The following is a 19,239-nucleotide window of genomic DNA, read 5'->3' as shown; positions in this document are numbered from 1 at the left end:
TAGGTTTGTTCTAGCATCAATTTCAAACGGTTTGTAACCATCAGCGAATAGTCGATCAGCGCGAGTAGAGGGGATAGTACTGGTGACTGTATTATGTTCTCTCACTGAACAACTGTTTGCTGACGGTTTCTGACTAGTTTGACTGTTTGCTAGAACAAACCTATTGTAACTTTCTTAAATAATTCATTGTCAATTGAAATTGTCAAATTGATGTATATTTCATATCTACTGTCAATAAAGAAGAAAAATTATATATTGCTCCACAATATTGATATGATCTGCAATTATTATATAAAGCTAAATTTAATTAATTGTATCTTGCTTGCAGTACTGCATTTTAATAACTAATGTTATTTACTACATACAATTGTTTACGTTTTAATGACATAACCTGAATCTTATTTTTTCTTCTTATTATTTTTTGGACTATGGCCTTGACAATTATCCAGTAACCAGGACTAATATAATTGGCCAATATAATTAAAAGTGCGAATAATAATAAATTTAAAAGTATTTCGAGAACGATTTCCAAAGTGGAAATTGAAACGTCAAAATAAACGTATTTTTAACTTAAATTGTGGTATATTTCTAATAAAAAATAAATAATATTAAAATCACACAAAAAATCACTTCCTAACAATGTTATAATAAATTAGGTTTAACATATTTTTTATCTATATCCAGTTTTTAAACCAGGAGGAGCGATTCAAATTTACCGCGCCGTAATGCTTGTTTGTAATTGGTCCATCCTCAGGCAAGTTTACTCCACTGTTATGAAATTTTGACACTATTGACATATATGAAATTTTGACACTTTGGCATTTCATAGGTTAATTAAGTTATATTGGCAATTTCTTGTGTTTTCTGCGTTATTCTTTAATTTTTAGATTTTTACATTCTTTTGGCTTTTATATAAATAAACAGTTGTTTTTAGAACTCTTTAGCGACGTATCAGTATAATATAATATATTTATGGATTACCAAAGATATGATCGACCAAAAAAGAAGAGTTATTTGGTGACTTTTCTAGTGACTTTCTTGGGTGTGAATATGTCTTTTAGTTTACTCCTCCTGGTTTAAAAACAAAGCATAGTTGTTGACTGTAGTTGTTGTTAAATATTTGTCATATTTGACAGTTTGGTGACAGAAATCGAAAACATTATTACGTTAATATATTTTTTTCCATGTTTAACGTTAGTAAATAATTTTATTGCCAATTTTAATAAAAAATAAGACCACAGGGGTGAGTACTGCCTATCTTTTTTATCTCGTTAAGAATTTTATAGATGTATTGTACCTAATTTGTGTTAATAAACTAAAAGCGTAATATACCTACATAAAAGTAAAAAGTTACAAACGTCAAAGTTTGTCAGTTTTTCAAAAGATCAGAACAAAATTAAGGACAACATAACTGAGTTATAACAAATACTATTGACAGTCAATAGTATTTGGTTATAACCAACGAACTGTCATGTCAATACTGATGGAATTGCCCCGTCCCATTCAAACAGTGAAGCGAGATTGCGACCAACATACAAGAGAGATGTCCTAGAGAGAGACGGAGCTCGTCAGGGAAAACGCGTGAATTTAAATGCATTGCAAATTATACCGATTTTCAAGAATAAAACAGGTTTAAAGTTAATTTGAGTAACTGCAACGGGATAAACGCCTGGTATTATTAGATGTATTGAGTAATTCTAAATAAAAAGTCAATTTTGGGAAATATAATTATATTAGAATATAATAGAAAAAGGTACCTATGCTTTATTGTCACTGAAAATTTTACAATTTTATGGACAAAGCTTACATAGAATCTTCTACGTTTTGAAAGGATATATAGTTCTCAAATTTTCGTCTCCAGTCCTTGGACTGTAAGTACCTAAGTCAAGCTTCCTATCAATTTTTTTGGACCAGCCACGGCATTTAATAAATAATGTAAGTTGTAGTTTATACTGTTAGTCAATGTTTTTGGACTCTCAGCCTTTTCTGCTATTGAAGATTTTGCTGAGGGGTTACCAGTCGAGACAATAGTAGTTTGTGAAAGCAGTACTTGCATCATATCTTGGAAAGTGATTTTATGTGATCTTGTGTGGAACTTTTAAAATTTTGATTTGTAATTCGATCATTTGAACTCTCTTCTTCATTAAAAGAAGTACTAGTTTTAGTCTTTCTTTTTGGCATCTTCTATTTGGTAGGTTTTAGAACTGCGCCATGATATATTTAATAAATATTATACAGGGTGTCCAGAAACTCTCTACCGACAAACGAAGATAGGAGATTCCTCAGATAATTTTAAGATATTTTAACCCAATTCACCTAGGCCGAAAATGCTTCCTAAAGGAGCTAGAGCTCTTTGAAGATGGCGCTTGTAAGTAGTTTTTCTTAAATAACTCCATAACGCTTCTATTGAGAAAAACGAAAATTGGTACACATATTTATCTTCCACAGATAAATCGACTGCATGCATTTAGAATTTCTAGTACCGGTCATAGACGTCCGTTTTGGGTAGGGCAAAATTATTTTATTGCATAACTTTTTTATCTTTAATTTTTAAACATTTTTGACTCTGGATTATTAAATTGTGAGATATTCTACAACTAAATGGTACTCTTGTTTTGGGTCGATAAGATACACCGTTTTCTAGAAAAATCGATTTGAAAATTTTTCTTTTTTTAAATTTCCAAAAAAAAATAAAAAAAAAACTATTTGGAAATCTGAAAACTGGTACGTTTATTTATATTTCAGAGACGAATCGATTTCATTAACTGCGAATTTCTAGTACGGGTCATATGCGTCCGTTTTGGGTAGGTCAACGGTTATTTTATCGCATAACAATTTTGTCTTTCATTTTTAAGCATTTTTGACTCTGGATTATTAAGTTATGAGGGATTATAGTACTAAAAGTTACTCTTGCTTTAAGTTGATAAAATACACCGTTTTTTTTTGAAAAAATTTTTCAATTTTTATTCAAATTCAAGAAACGAAAAATTTTCAATTGGATTTTTCTAGAAAACCGTGTGTCCTACGGACTTAAACCAAGAGTACCTTTTAGTACTAGAATACCTCAAAATTTAATAATCCAACGTCAAAACTGCTTAAAAGTTAAAGACAAAAAAGTTATGTGATAAAATAACCGTTGCCCTACCCAAATAGGACGCCTATGATCGGTACTAGAAATAGGCAATGGATGGAATCAATTTATCTCTGGAAGATAAATATACGTACCGATTTTCGTTTTTCTAAATTGAAGCGTTCTGGAGGTATTTAAGAAAAACGAATTACAAGAAGCCATCTTCAAAGAGCTCTAGCTCCTTTAGGAAGCATTTTCGGACTAGGCGGATTGAGCTAAATTTTCTTAAAATTATCTGAAGAATCTCTTGTCTTCGTTTGTCGGTAGAGTTTCTGGACACCCTGTATAAGTAATTTTATTCTTTCTCATTAAATGACAATTACAAATCAACAAAACAGACTAACCTAAGTACATAGTATAATTCTAAGTATATATAAACTATAACTACACTCACCGGCACAAAATTCCGCCACCCAAAATTTTTGATTAAGTTTGACTATTTATAACTTTATCATTTGTGCTCCGATTTTTAAGTTTCTTGCACCAATTTGTAGGTACATGTATTAATATTGTTTGGTATCATTCTCGTAACACAAAAATTTTGCTTGCAAGGCATTATATGCAAGGGTGGATGGAAGCGTTTTATTTCCTCCTAACTTTAAAAACTTCTGTGGAAAAATAGAAGAGCTGATTTTGTTTCATAGTTCTGTGATAATATTATCCCGGAGGTATCAATAAAATTCTGTTTTTTGAATTACCCGAATATCTCTTTTCTTGTAAGAGCTGTACCATATTTTGTAAATTAAAACACTGATGAATTCATAAAATAGAGGTTGGATTAGAATGGCCCGCATTTAGCCCAGATCTCAATCGTATTGAGCATTTATGGGATGAACTAAAAACGACGCCGTCATCCTAGGCCTCCAGAAAATTTGGTACAGTTATAGCCCTGGTAGAGGAATATCGGGCTATTCCCCAGGCAAGGATAACACATATTTATTCAATGCCAAACTGATTGCGAGCAGTCGTTGCTGCAACGGGTGGACATACCCGCTATTGAATTGTTTTGTTTTGTTGTTAATTCTGTTTTGTTTTGTTTTTTTTTTTGGTGCGTTTGATATTTTTAATTAAGAAAACCTTCAAAGCAGTGTTTTTATTTACAGCTCTTACAAGAAAAGAGATATTCGGATAATGCAAAACACAAAACCTTAGTGATATCTCCAGGATAATACATGTAGGATTGTAAATAGTTTACCTTATATTTTAAATTTCCCTGTATATCATTTTTCCTTGATTATTAGTAGAAATACGAAACAAACGGCCGTCCCTTAGGGCAGCTGTGTGGGCGTATCTAATCGTGTGTTTATTTTCTATCGTTAAAGATCAACAGGTGGCGAAGTAACTAGCTTGACTAATTTTTGTAGATTTGGGTTATTGAAAGATGTCGGTATATGCTTTGAACCAATTTTAATTGGGTTGTTTCACAAGAAAAAAGAGATTAGCCTAGGAGGGTTGGTTTTAGCGTAGGGAACTAGAACGAATACATTCAGTCGATATAACATCACAGCGACGAACAGACGCGTTCTTAGGAATAATACTTAGAAAAGACGAATTAAAACGGGTAGTATATTGATTAGATGCAAATTATCTATAAATACATTTCCCTTTTGTAAGAATAAGAACACTTAAGATTTTTGGTCGCAATTACACAAGTACTTTTACATTTCGTTAATTTAATAGTAACAATAATTTAGTCATCTATTTTATTAATTAAAACTTTTAAACATCAAACGGACTTTTATTACGATCGTCTTTAAAGAAAACCTACATACAAAAGGAGTAATTTTTCCACAGAATTTTTTAAAGTTAGGAGAAAATACAACGCTTCCATTTACCCCCGTATAATGCCCTCTAAGCAAAAATGTTAGCTACCGGAATAATAACAAACGACATCAAATCATGTACCTACAAAATTGAGGCAAGAATCTTCAAAATCGGAGTACAAATAAGAAAGTTACTGATTGTCAAACTTAATCAAAAATTTTGGGTGGCGGAATTTTGTGCCGATGAGTGTATATTCCTACAACTACCACTATCAATTAAAAGCAAAAAACAAATCAACGTTGTTTACGAAAGATGGCGATTATCTTTCCTCCTTCCCTGACTAGCGCTCTCTCATCCTGGCGGCATTCAATTCGCTTCATGCCCATTTCATCTGACAGTTCGTTGGTTATAACGTAATACGGTTAATATAATTTGATTTTTTTCTTCTTCTAGAAAGATATTTATATTATTACCTAAGCATCGTAAATATACTTTATGGACTACTATTTGTAATTTACATTTTTGTAAGTGCTCAGAAAATTAGAGTTTTTCATCAAATGAGCAATGCATTGAAATTCCGCAGTAAATTTTACCTTAATTTAAAATCTTAGAAATATTTCTGCAGAGTTTACTTTTCTCATCAAGAATAATTGGAGAAAATAATATCCTTCTTCTTTTTCGTTCCGTGAATTTCTACGTAGCCGTTCAGAGCACATTGTCTTGCCAGGTCAGGTGTTAGGTATACATGATTAAATTATATTGTTTTAGCAGCATTTCGAAGCAGTCCATAGCTGTGGATTGCTGTCCAATGACGAATATTACACAGCCATGAAATCTTTTTAAGTCCCAGACCTCTACTACCCTCTATCTTCTCTTCATGTATTAGTTGCTGTTAGTACGGGATCCGATTATAGGTCGATCTGTACCCATCTGCTCGCCGGATGAAACATTTTTTTTTTATTAAATTTCATACATTGACAAATATTTCTAGCATTGGTTGCCTATCAAAATCGTGTCATAGCTATCCTTAAGGGGGACCGAAGCGGTTGAAATCAATAATTCAAGCACATTTTTTTTAAAGTATGGTAGAATTATTTTATTTTTAGATTAAATAATCATATTCAGTACAATTCATAGATTATTCAAGAAACAACTCAAGGAAATATATTAAAAAATAAGCCAACGGTGGCAAATTTTTGAAGACACCTCAAAATATAATGAATTTTGTGGTGGACATCAGAACTCATCATTGGATCATGGTAAACAAAAAATTCAAAACATTTTATTTGCTTATGATTTTCTCGAGGTTATGCTGTCGAATTTTTTAGTTTTATAGAATTTTTACTTTTTGATATCACTGAGAAGTAAAAACAACGAATTTTTTTGCAAAATAGGGTGAAAATAATATATTTATTATTCAAATCTTGAATGGGTTGCATGTGAGAGTTCATTTTAAATGAAGTAAAAGTCAGACTTACTCTCAATCTTTATTATAACTTCCGACGACCGGTTTCGCTCTTTAAAATATGTAGAGCATCATCAGGTCAAAGGTAACAAGTTACAAAATGCTAAAAATAAAAAACCAGAGTTAGAACAGTGTCTGGTTACAAAAGATGCTAAAGATCCATAAGATCAAGCCAATGTTGAATAACATACATAAAAATAGCTAAATAGCATACAACTGCCTATGCATGCAAAACGGGTGGTGGTAAAAAACGTCCCCAAACTCACAAACACAGGCAGATGTATGCCATATATAATCATGCAATTAAAACTTGTGGTACTTACATTCGGACACAAGGAGCTACTAACTCGGTATTCATTTTCATGATGTTTCTGTTAAAGTTATGTTAACGGGATATGGTGGAATAGACGGAGGATGCAGCAAAAGTAAATAACTTTATGGGATTTGGGAATTCTTGAGGGTGATGAGATAGTTGGTGTAAGACAACCAACAAATATGTGCTTGTTATTATATTTGTGTAGTTAAAAAATAGTGAATGACGTATATACAATTTTAATGTGTGTTAATTTTAAAGATTTTATTTCTATGTATTAAAAGGTTTTGTTTTTTATTTTATTTATAACTATTAAAAGAATTCTAATTTATTAGTAAATGTAAGATTGACTACGTTCGGATCAAAGAGTGGGGCGAGTATTTAATGTGTATGTTAGAACTAGATGTGCAGTTATAAACTAAATAGTTAGGGTCAGTACTTGATCTTTAAGAGTTGGTAGATCGGAAAGCTTAAAATTATAGCTAAAATACTGTATTAGCAGTCATATAATAAATAGTAATAAATGTGAATGTGAATTAAATAACAACAATGTAGGTAAATGAAACACCATTATAAATTAAAGGGTGGAGAATTGGAATAGATAGAAACTAGGAATTAAAATAAGTAATTGATTGTAGATTGAAACTTTGTTTTAGTGATATAAGCAATGGATAAATATTAATAATCTATTGAACCAGATAAAAGAAAATTTAGTAGTAAATTATATTTTTTAGGATATACCTATATTGTGTTATAAATCTCGTCCATAAATAAATGTCTAATTAAGTAAATTCACCTCACAATTAAATAAAACAGAAAACATACAGGACAAAAGACGATACAACAGAAAATGAGGGAATTTCGTTGGTCACGAGCACTGCATTTAATTTAATTTATTTTAACAGTATTGATTTTTATTATTTCATGGTATCAGTTTTTTAAACTTTGTGTTTTTTTGTAAAAATTTGTGGGAATTATGAAGTGTCAAAACAAGCTAGGAACTAACCTACTAACTAACCAAATAAACTCCCTATATAAACAATGGTTATTCTAGTAATCCTGTAGGTAGGTGGCGATACCAGCGAAGCTCGGAGCGGATACATTAGAAAGAGTACTCCGTTTCAAATACTTGGGAGTGGTGATGAATGGCAGAAATGATAGAGCGGATGAAATAAATGAGCGCATCCTACTGGGTATTAAAACCTACTTGAACTACCAAAAATTAAAAAAAAAAGAACATTAGTAAGACAACCAAATTAAAAACTTACAAGACTGCAATCAGGCCATTGATCACGATCACCTATAGTGCAGAGACGATGTGCCTAACACAAAAAGATGAAATGAGGTTAGAAATCTTAAAGAGAAAGATAATTCGACGAATAATGTGACCGGTGAGGATAAGTGTAGGCGAATTTAGAAGATTAACCAATAAAGAAATTAAAGAAGTCATCCAGGGTGAAGACATAATCAAGTTCGTGAAAGCGCAAAGGCTCAGGTGGCTGGGACACACAGAAAGAGCTAAACTTGACTCTACGCTAAAGCGAATAACTGGGTGGAGATCAACAATAAAGAGACCAAAGGGAAGACACAAAACAAGATGGAGAGATCAAGTCTTAGGAGACATAAAGAAGCTGAGAATCTACAATTGGAAGGAGCACTGGAAGGACCGGAAAGAATGGAGGAAAATTGTAGACAGGGCCAAGTCACAAACGCTGCTATAATAATAAGCGACAACAGCTGACTAATTATCCGCAATAAATGAATCAGAGAGCCCAAAAGGGAGGCAAACACTCCGCCAGCAGTGAATAAGCCATGATGATAATGATGTAAGATTCTCAAGAAAAATTTTTAAAAGTCGCTCATTAGACTTATCAGTTGGTGATCTTTGCAAAAATTCACCAGTGGTGTTTTCTGTAGGACAATAAATGTAGAGCGACGATAATCTTTTGGAGTTAAATAACGACTGGAAAGAACTGGAAGTGAAATTCAAATATCGACTTCCAGTTCTACTTCCGGTCTGATTGGGTAAAGATTTAGGATTTACAATTGCTGGTTTTTCAATTAGTTGACAACTTTTCATCAACGAGCTCTAGGTGTTTTAGTTGTTACCTATAATTCACAATCTAGTTACTGTCATATAAAGCTAAAACGAAATATTTTGACAATTATTATTTGCATCATTAGACAAATAAATGTTTGTGTTTGTCACTTTATTAATGTAGGTAAAAAATAATTAAGAAAAGTGCTAAATATTGGTGAGTTTTTTCAAAATGAAAATATTGATGAATATTGTTTAAAGTGATCAAACAGTTATTTCTTTATTGACATATGGATTTAATGTACGAGGTCATAAAAACCCAAAAAACTTATAGAAAAGGGCGGATCTGTTTTGAGGTGGATGTGAGAGGTTTCATTCGGATTTTTGCAGATAAAGTTAGGTAACAACTTCAATAATTATAATTGATTTATGCTCCTTCTCAAATATGCCCGGAACATTAATTAAAAATTTAAATATTTAAAAATTTCGAAAAATATCGATTTTTTTCTACTTTCATTGCTTATAACTTTAAAACGATTTATTTTGAGAACAAAGTCGTAGGGAAGGAAACTAAAGATCATTGAATTTTGTATAATATACGACTAGTTAAAGGTGTCTTAAGTTATTACCCTTTCTGCAAAATAGCAATAAATACAAAAGAAGGCGGCAAAATAAGCCTGTTTTTGTTCAATGTTTTTCAAACAGTTTGGTTGCACTTAGAACCTTCTTAATTCGTTTAGAAAATTCTTATAATATACTTAAACCGTCCACCAAATTTCATTAAAATCGACCTAATCGATTTTGCATAATAATTTTGCAATCTATTTTTTTTAAAGTTCAATTTTTTTAAAAACTCTCTGAACAAAAAGTAGACCATTTATAAACTGGCTATTTTTTTACCATATAAAGAGGTTGTCTACCTATCTAATACACTTTACGGAACTAAAATCGGATTATTTAGGTAGCCTCAGCACTGTTTTAAAGCTATAAACAATGTTTTGGCTTATAAACAAATACCGTGATGACGTTTGAGTTGGAATAAATTCATTTTCTTGAAAATGGGCGACTCTGGAGATAAATCCCGAAACAGATCGATTTTTATTTTTAAATTATAATTTTTTGGCGTAAATATCATACTAGTGACGATATCCATCTGAGTGTAATGACGTAATACAAATATTGGAATTAATTTAATTCAAAAAAATTTTTTCTAATTTAAATCCTGTATTAATAATTATGTTAATGTTTATATTAGTGAATACAAAATTGAATAGCCTTTCGATTGAGCTATCACACGGCACCTATTCTCATTTAAAAAAATCATCGATTACGTCATCTCGACCAGATGGTTGACGTCACTAGTATGATATATATACCAAAAAATTAGAATTTAAAAGAAAAATCGACCTTTTTCAGGATTTATCGTCAGAGACTCCTATTCTCGAGAAAATGAATTTATGCCAACTCAAACGTCCTCCCTATATTTGTTTATAAGCCAAAAAATTGTTTATTACTTTAAAACAGTGCCGAGGCCGCTTAAATAATCCGATTTTAATTATGTAAAGTATATTAAATAGGTAGAGATCGTCTTTAAATGCAAAAAAATAGCAAACTTACAAATAATCTACTTTTTCTTCAGAAAGATTTTAAAAAATTTTAACTTTAAAAAAAAAAATAGATTGCAAAATTATTCTGCAAAATCTATTAAGTCGATTTTAATGAAATTTGGTGGACGATTTAAGTAGATTGTAAGAATTTTCTAAGCGAATTACGAAAGTTCTAAGTGCAACCAAAATGGTTGAAAAACATTGAATAAAAACAGGCTTATTTTGCCCCCTTATTTTGTATTTATTGCTATTTTGCAGAAAGCTTAATAATTTAAGACATTTTTAACCAGTGGTTTATCAAATTATCTTTATTTTATTTTTGTACGACTTTGTTCCAAAATGAATCGTTTTAAAGTTATACGCAAAGAAACATAAAAAAAATCGATGTTTTTCAAAAATTTTAAACATTTTAATTTTTTTATTAATGTTTCGGACATATTTGAAAAGGAGCATAAGTCAATAATTATTATTGTTGAAATTGTCATTTAACTTTTTCTGAAAAAATCCGAATGCCACCTCGCACATCCAAAAAGAGACGCTTTTTCACAGATCCTCCCTGGTCTATTAACAAAATAGTTCACATAACATTTCGACTCATTCATTATATTTACTGAAATTATGGGCTGGAAACCGTCTTAAAACGTAAAAAGGGGATAAAGACTTTTATAGAATTGAAAAGTGATATAACTATCATAAATAACACAACAGAAGGCGGCCATCATTTCAGAAAACCGATCGAAACAGAAAATGCGTATTAAAACAGGCAAATAAATGGTGCAAAACCTACTTAAGGGGTCTATTGTGGCTGTTGTGGCTTATTTCTAAGTTAAAGTTTTGCTTTCAGCTCAGCCTATTTACCAAAATATATTATGGCCTTTGGTTACACTTTTACGAAACCATAGGGCTCATGTTGATAATGCTTAAATATATTAAGCCTTATCCTATCTAACCCTGGTTGGTTACACCCTCTTGTCTTCAACTTGACAGAATCTACAAATCGCACTTTCTGTCATACCAATTTTTTTCAAGAGCTCCTTGAGGCCAAATGTCGTGTTAGAGGAGACCCACGATAAATCACAGATCATTTCTATTCATATGTAGTAGATCTGGATTTGATTTTTTTTCGAAGGTTCATATACAAAAACCTTCGAACTTTTGAGACCCGTTTGTTTATAATATTGATCAAGTGTCGTATGTTTTATCCAATCCGATATTCTCCTATGAATATATTTTTTGTCCCTTCCTGGCACGTAGTTCCGCTTTTTGTTCCCTTCAATACCAGCATCTCCAGGCATCTAGAGCAAACCTCCTTTGTTACTTTTTTCGATCCCAATCAGATTTTAAAGACTGTTCTAAACTAACTTGAAGTCAATTCGATTTGATTCCAGTGCCATTAATGCCACCTGGCTGTCCGATATATGTTTCATAGATTTGTTCCTACAGTTCCTCTTTATCAGTTCCTTCGGGCATATCGCGACAGCGTAAATTTCAGCTTAAAAAATAGTGCAGCAGTGATCTACTATTTTGAGATTACATAGTTTTATTCAACTCTCACTCATCCCTTTCTATTATAGAAAGACAATGGTAAACGGCTTTTCTAAATTATATTTAAGTTGCTTTGCATCTGGTACCATACTTTAATCGATTTGTAATTATTTCTCTAGATTTGGTCCCGGTATTCTTTCTCTACACCAACCTAACCCCGTAGAAAGAGTGATGCACTACAACGTCTTCGGCACCATAATAAATGAAGAATGGATCAACTTTCAACCGTATGGGGCCTTTTTCAAGAGCCACAACCTTTCTCTTGGTATAAAAGTAAGAATGCTGAGATGCTACGTCTTCTCTGTCCTTTTTTATGGTGTTGAATCATGGACCTTGAACGAAGATATGTGCCGAAAATTGGAAGCATTTGAGATGTGGCTATATCGGATAATTCGTAAAATCCCATGGACTGGTCACAAATGAAGAGGTCCTTAGAAGAATGGTGAAGCACCGAGTGGTACTAACCACCATCAAATCTCGAAAGTTAGGATACTTTGGACACATTATGCGAAATGAATCCAGATATACCCTCCTATCAGCTATCCTGCAAGAAAAAGTATTTGGAAAGCGAGGTCCAGGAAGAGGAAGAACATCCTGGTTAAATCACCTCAGATCCTGGTTAAAGAACCTCAAAACTTGGTTCAACACAACATCTGTGCAGAGATTGCCATGATCATCGCCAACATTCGTCACGGATAGGCTCATCAAGAAGAAGAATTCTTTCTCTCCGCTTTCTGGCGTCTTGTTCGTCTTCTGTATACTCATAATTTCGCGTCCTTCTCCATCATATGTAATAAGGGGAGGCCAAGGTCGAGTATCACCTCCTTGGAGGTAATTGTAGTTGGCGCTTCTCTTGAGTGGTCTTGTTTTTGACATTTAGCCTACCATTCTAGTGCGCCACACGCAATTGTAAGTCTGACTACGGTCGTACATAGCCAATCTGTTTGTCTTTCATATTTCATGACTTTCTTCATTACTTTCGATATAACCAAAGAAAAAGTTTTGCCTTGTTGCATATTCTTTCAAATGAACCTCTCTTGTAAACTGCTTATTTAGTATTAATCCTAGATACTTGGTCCCATTCGCCTCTTTGGTAGTTTCTCCATATAGATCAGGCATCCAGGTATTATCTAGGTTCCGTCTCCCTCATCACCAATTTAAAGAATTTTTGTTGTTGAGACTTTAATTTGAAATATTTATACCCTCTTTATTATTGAACTTTGTTTTTCAACGTGTATTTGTATAGGTATAGCTGTGTTGTTGTTAAAAAAATTCTAAGGCCACGATTTAGAAATGCGAAATTAAAAATGATTTATAATACCCTTGGTACCTTAATAACTATAATCAAATATTAATTAATTAGGATCAGTATTCTTTTGCGGTGTTGGATCTATTTTGTATCTGTATATAATGAGCGAGTCTTCTACAGCTGAAGCCGCTTCTCTAGTCCTAATTTCCAGTATTTCCTGTCTAGTCCAGGGCGCATCTGTTTTGAGATGGACGTTGAGAGGTGACTCAAATTTTTTTGCAGAAATTGCTTGAAAATAAATCAAATAATAATATTTGAGTTATCCTCCCTCTCAAAAAGGTCCGGAACATTGTTTAAATAATCAAAATGTCAAAAAATTAAGGAAAAATTAGATTTTTTTTTTGGTTTTTTGATTATAACTGTAAAAGTATTCATTACCGAGAAAAGTTTTACTGACATAAAAGTTGCGTAATTAAATTTACTACAATATAGAATTAGTAAGTAATTTTAAAAATAGTCGCCCTTGTTGCAAAATAGCAATAATTGCGAAAAAACAATACAAAAACAAGTATTCGCATTTTACGTTTTTCAACCATTTATGCTATACTTAGGACCTTCATATTTCACCCAGAAAAACTCTATGATGCAGTAAAACAATACTGTAAATTTAATTAAGATCGGTTCAATAGATTTTGCAAAATAAATTTTGCAATCCAGCTTCCGCAAAAAAATTCATTTTTTCAAAATGTTACAGGACTGAAAATAAAACAGATAGCAAGTTGAAATTTTTTTTTCTTATAGAAGTGTACTGTACCTTTCATTTGCAATTTGCAAAATTAAAATCGATTTATTACCACGACGTTAGGAAATTTTTTAAATAAACATTAATTTTTGGTGCTACGCGCAGGACAGCGGTGTTCCATTCACACAAGTTGATTTCCACCAGAATTTCTTCTAATCTTTATCTAATATATTATTTTCTTACACTATATTTTGTTGTATTTTAATATTTTAGTTCCACAAAAATCAAACTAATTTTATTGTTGTTTGTGAAATATTGTTTAAACAATTGCATATGTTTAAAAATAATAAACTTTTATTCTCAAAGTTAAAATATATAAACAATAAAGTTTTTGCTAATAAAAATGTTATTTCAAACGACAGAGTATGTGTTTTTATTTTGCAATAAACAAATTTATTTATTTATACCGAAATTTAATAAAAATTAAAATAATGTATCAATCATTATCAAAGGTCATTGGAATGCCCAATAAGAGCAAACTATCCGCTGTCCTGCGCGTAGCACCAATAATGAATGTTTATTAAAAAAATTCCTGACGCCGTGGTAGTTAATCGATTTTAATTTTGCAAAATTGCAAATGATACGTACAGTAAACTTCTATATGTAAAAAAAAATCAACTTATCTGCTTTATTTTCAGTCCTGTAACATTTTGAAAAAATGATTTTTTTTTACGAAAGCTGGATTGCAAAATTTATTTTGCAAAATATATTAAACCGATCTTAATTAAATTTACAGTATTTTTTACTGTATCATAGAGTTTTTCTGAATAAAATATGAAGGTCCTAAGTGTAGCACAAAATGGTTGAAAAACGTAAAATGCGAATACTTGTTTTTGTATGTTTTTTTCGCAATTATTGCTATTTTGCAACAAGGGTGACTACTTTTTAAATTCTTATCTAATTCTATATTGTAGGAAATTTAATAACGCAACTTTTATGTTAGCACAACTTTTCTCGAAAATGAATACTTTATAAGTTATAATCAAAAAACGAAGAAAAAAATCGAAATTTTCCTTCATTTTTTGACATTTTGATTATTATAACTTAAAGGATAAATTAAATATTATTATTCGATTTATTTTCAAGCAATTTTTGCAAAAAAATTTGAGTCACCTCTCAACGTCCAAATGTGCTAATATTTTTACAGATGAGCCCTGGTCTAGTCGAAGCAATCTTCAGTTTTTAGATCTCTGGCGGTCATTGCATCTTCGATATCTTCTCTCTAGGATCGTCTTGGTCTACCTCGTTTTGTTCTTGTGGGTGGAGTCCATTTTTCTATTTTTTTGGCCATCTACTTTCAGGCATTCTCTGAAGGTGTCCACACCAGTTGAGTCTTTTGGCTTCGATTGTGTCTATTATATCTAGATCGATTTCCATTTCTCTCCTAATATCTTCGTTTCTCACCCTATCAAGTCTAATGAACCGGCAACATCGTCTCCAATATTTCATTTCCATGTCCTTAATTTTTTATTTATTTCTTTGATTTATTTCCTAGAGTTCGGCGCCGTACAAGCCAATACTTTCTATTACTGTTTTATATATTATTCTTTTATTTTCTTTTGTTATTTTATTATTCTATAATAACCCGTGTAGCTGTCTGGTGGCTGATCTTTCTTGGCCAATCCTGGAATATATTTCGTCGTTACTCCCTGCTTTTGAAGTTATTTGGACTCCTAAGTATTTATAAGTTTTGTTTGGGTTTATAGTTCCCATTGCAATTTGTAGGCTTTCTGGTGTTTCTCCTACAACTAAGTAGTCGGTTTTTTCTATATTAATTGTAAGGCCCCACTTAGTGTACTCCTCTTCCAGTTTTCTGAGCATATAGTCTATATCACTCTCGTCTTCTGCTAGAATAGCTTGGTCGTCAGCGAAGTGTATTGTGTACAATATATCGTCATCGATTGGAATGCCCATATTGCAGCACTTTCTTCTCCACAGTGAGAGTGCCTCATTTAAATATATTTTAAAGAGTGTAGGTGCTATGCAGCAGCCTTGCTTTAGACCCTTACTAACTGGAATTTCTCTCGTTAATTTGTTTCCAGTTTTAATGTTTACCGTCATATTTTTGTAAAGCTGTTGTACTGCTTGTATATATTTTTTGCTTATCCCTTGTTTTTCCATTGCTACCCAGAGCATTGAAAGTGGTACACAAAAATAAATTTAGAGAAGCACTTTTCAGGATATTCAGTGGCCAATTCACTGTGTCACCAGTGGAATCCCACCGATATATCTAATGGCTATTGGCTAATGAACGTAATAGTATTATCTAATAATGAATAATGGAAGTGAACAACGGGATACCTAAGTCGTAAGAGAGATAGAGTAATATTGATGAATGAGTGGCAAAGGAGCTACAGAGAAGGGAGTTGGAAGCATAAACACAATTAGATTTGGAACTGACTTTCTAAGTCTCTAAGCCGACCGAGAACACAGGAAGGGGTTAACTATTTTCAATTTAAAAAAAGGGTTTAGGTGTGTCAACTAATGGATTCTTTTTTGGTAAAAATATTATGCCTCGCGTCTGATAGTTTTTTTATGAATATTTTCTTCAACAGAGTTTAAAAAGTATACATAACGCCATTATGTTCACTTTTAGTAACAATTAGTTTTTCTTCATGTAATTACAATTACCAGACACACCTTTAATATTCTATTATTTGTATTTTTTTTAATATGGCAATAATTAGCGGTTAACTCAATATTATTACTCCATATTTTCCTGAAATTTTTTTCTTGTGACATCCTAAATTTCACAAAATACATTGTTATCATATTTTCATCAATAAGATAAGAGTAAACTAACTAGAGGTTATATTTTCAGGTTATTGTAGTAGTATTTATACAACATTAAATCAAATATTTTTGATGGAGCAAAACCGCCCTGAAAACACTACCAGTCAACAACAAAACGTTCACTTGCACATGCACCATATGTGCAATTGTCCAGGAAACGTCTATCCCACATACTACCCTGCTGTTGGCTACAGAAGTCCCGCCGTGCCATCACTAGTAACCTACCAACCACCGCCAGTTTCCCGGCAGTTCCTACAGCACTATCAATACACCCAGTACAACGTTGGGAATCAATATTCAGTTCCCATAAGTCATGTAGCTAGTAATACGCCGATATACAACACGACTTCTGTGACCAGTACTGATGTTGTGTTTGGGGGTGTTGCAAGAGACCAGCAGAGAGGGAAAGGTGGTTCTCAAGAAGACAATGGTGATGTTGAACGGACCAATGATAGTTCTACATTTGACTATTCTCAAATTACGTCCCCAGCTAGTGAACTTTTGTTAACAGTAAGTGATATTGTCTTTCTTCTTCTTCTTCTTTTTCTGTGGTGATTTATCTCTTGCTACTTTGACCACACGGATCTCCCCAATTCTTCATCAAATGAAGGAGGCTAGGGCTCAATGCGTCTCCCTGTCTTATTCTGCTGCCTATGTCTATAGGTTCTGTATGTTGTTCATCTATTCTTGACTTCTATTTTGTTGTTTTGGTAGATGTTTTCAATAGTTTTTATTATATCTAAGGGAACTTCTCAATTATAAAGAAAATGGAGTACTACATGTTTGAGACTTACTCTGTCAAATTCTTTGTTCAAGTTAATCAGACACAGAAATTCTCATCAATTATACTCGATATTTCTGATCTCTCAATAATCTGCTTTATGACGAATATTGCACCTGTATTATACACCTTCCAGTACGAAAACCCTGTTGTTCATCTGCATAACTGATGCTGTGATTCATTAGTTTTTGTAAAATATTAGATGTAAGTTTTAGGGTAGCATTCAACAAGATAATACTTCTGTAGTTTTCTGGCAGTTTGCTATCTCCTTTTTTGAATAGTAGAATCAATTCAGTCATTCTCCATTTAGTCCAGGAACCAAAGCTTTTCACCTCGAAATTTTTACAGAATGGATCAATTTGCTTGAAAATTTGAGGATAAGTAGTGGATAGTCCATGGAACAAAATTTATATGATGCTTATAGGCGCTTTTACCATGGGGGTGGTTGCCAACCCATCTCGGGGGTGGAAATTTTTTATTATATTTTGACTGCAAAAGTTAATAAAAACATGCATTCTAAGCAAAAAATGCTCTATTCATTTTTTTGATAAAATTACTAGTTTTTGATTTATTCGCTATCGAAAGTGTTAGTTTTATATCTAAAAAAATCAATGTTTTCGATGGTATACTCATTTACGATTCACTCAATTTTTGCCGTAGAACAAATTTTATCAAACCAAGTTCTTGGGAATTAAATTGAGTACAATTTCATATTTTAACATTTTTCGTATCTCTGATGCCAATCTTTCTATTCTGACAAACTGGCATTTTTTACCAAATTGCAAACATTTGTTATTCGCTTTAAACTTCAGATTTTTAAAAACTAATCATCCTAAGCGAGTCAAATTTCTAGAATCTATTAATAATACATAAATAAAGAAGAATAAATAAGACCAATGACTAAAAACACCGCTAACTTAGTATACATTACAATACATTATTTTGCTTCCAACTGGAATTCTCCTTTTTTTTTTTCAAAAAAATATATTCATTTTTTAACCATAACTATTTTATTTTTTTTAGAAAGTTCGTTAAAAAAAATTTGTAGGTTACAAGATCTATAAGGTTATCAATATTAAATCCTTTTAACATTCTCAATCACAAAAAGATGTGGCATTGAAAGGGTTGGTAAAGGTGGTTTTTGCATGATATTACAAGTTTTAATTGGACGGCGTTATGTAGAAAGCTACCAACCCTCAATAGTGGCAAACTGAGATAATCAAGTTTAAAGTTATTAATGATTTAAAAAATCTGTAGGATATGTTGCTACTACTTGGTAACTTTATTTTGACTGTGGATAAATATTTTGGTATTTTCTACATGTTTAAATATTTTAATTTTAAATTAAAAAGAGAAATGGCAGATTTTTGTGGATTGGTAGGTTTCTGCATTTTGCAAAGTGGGAAATTTATACCAACAATATTAAATAAAAACAACAGTAAAGTTAGAACAATTATTTTTATTTACAGGAAAGTTAAGGATATGAATATTTAACGTATTAATTTAATAAATTTTAATATTAATCTACTTCATCCACTTCAAAATCTAGATCTTCAACATTGACATTTTAACCCTCAACATTTTCAGTTAAATTGGCACCCTGTAAATTCTGATAAAAAGTAGATGCATTAGCAGGAATAAGGTGCATCATTTCCTTTAAATTTTGTAATTTCGCCTCAGCGATAGGTTTTCCGTTAGACCACAGAGGTATTAAATCGCTAAAAATTTCTTCGTTAGCAGTTCTATCTCGAG

The 19,239-nt window shown here is 31.9% G+C and overlaps 1 protein-coding gene across 1 annotated transcript in view; it reads left to right on the top strand.

The window, feature by feature from the left end:
* Positions 1–1,122: 1,122 nt before the first annotated feature.
* Positions 1,123–19,239, top strand: part of LOC114328165 (uncharacterized) — a 106,927-nt gene continuing 88,810 nt past the window's right edge. Inside the window, exons 1-2 of the mRNA XM_028276947.2 lie at positions 1,123–1,243; positions 16,735–17,216. Coding sequence (XP_028132748.2) covers positions 16,779–17,216 — 438 coding nt within the window. The 5' untranslated portion in view covers positions 1,123–1,243; positions 16,735–16,778. The remainder of the gene's footprint in view (positions 1,244–16,734; positions 17,217–19,239) is intronic.

The sequence above is a fragment of the Diabrotica virgifera genome, chromosome 1, assembly GCF_917563875.1.
Source record: "Diabrotica virgifera virgifera chromosome 1, PGI_DIABVI_V3a".
Lineage (NCBI taxonomy): Eukaryota > Metazoa > Arthropoda > Insecta > Coleoptera > Chrysomelidae > Diabrotica > Diabrotica virgifera.
The sequence above is the reverse complement of the archived record's forward strand: the minus strand, read 5'-3'. Positions and strand labels throughout refer to the sequence as shown.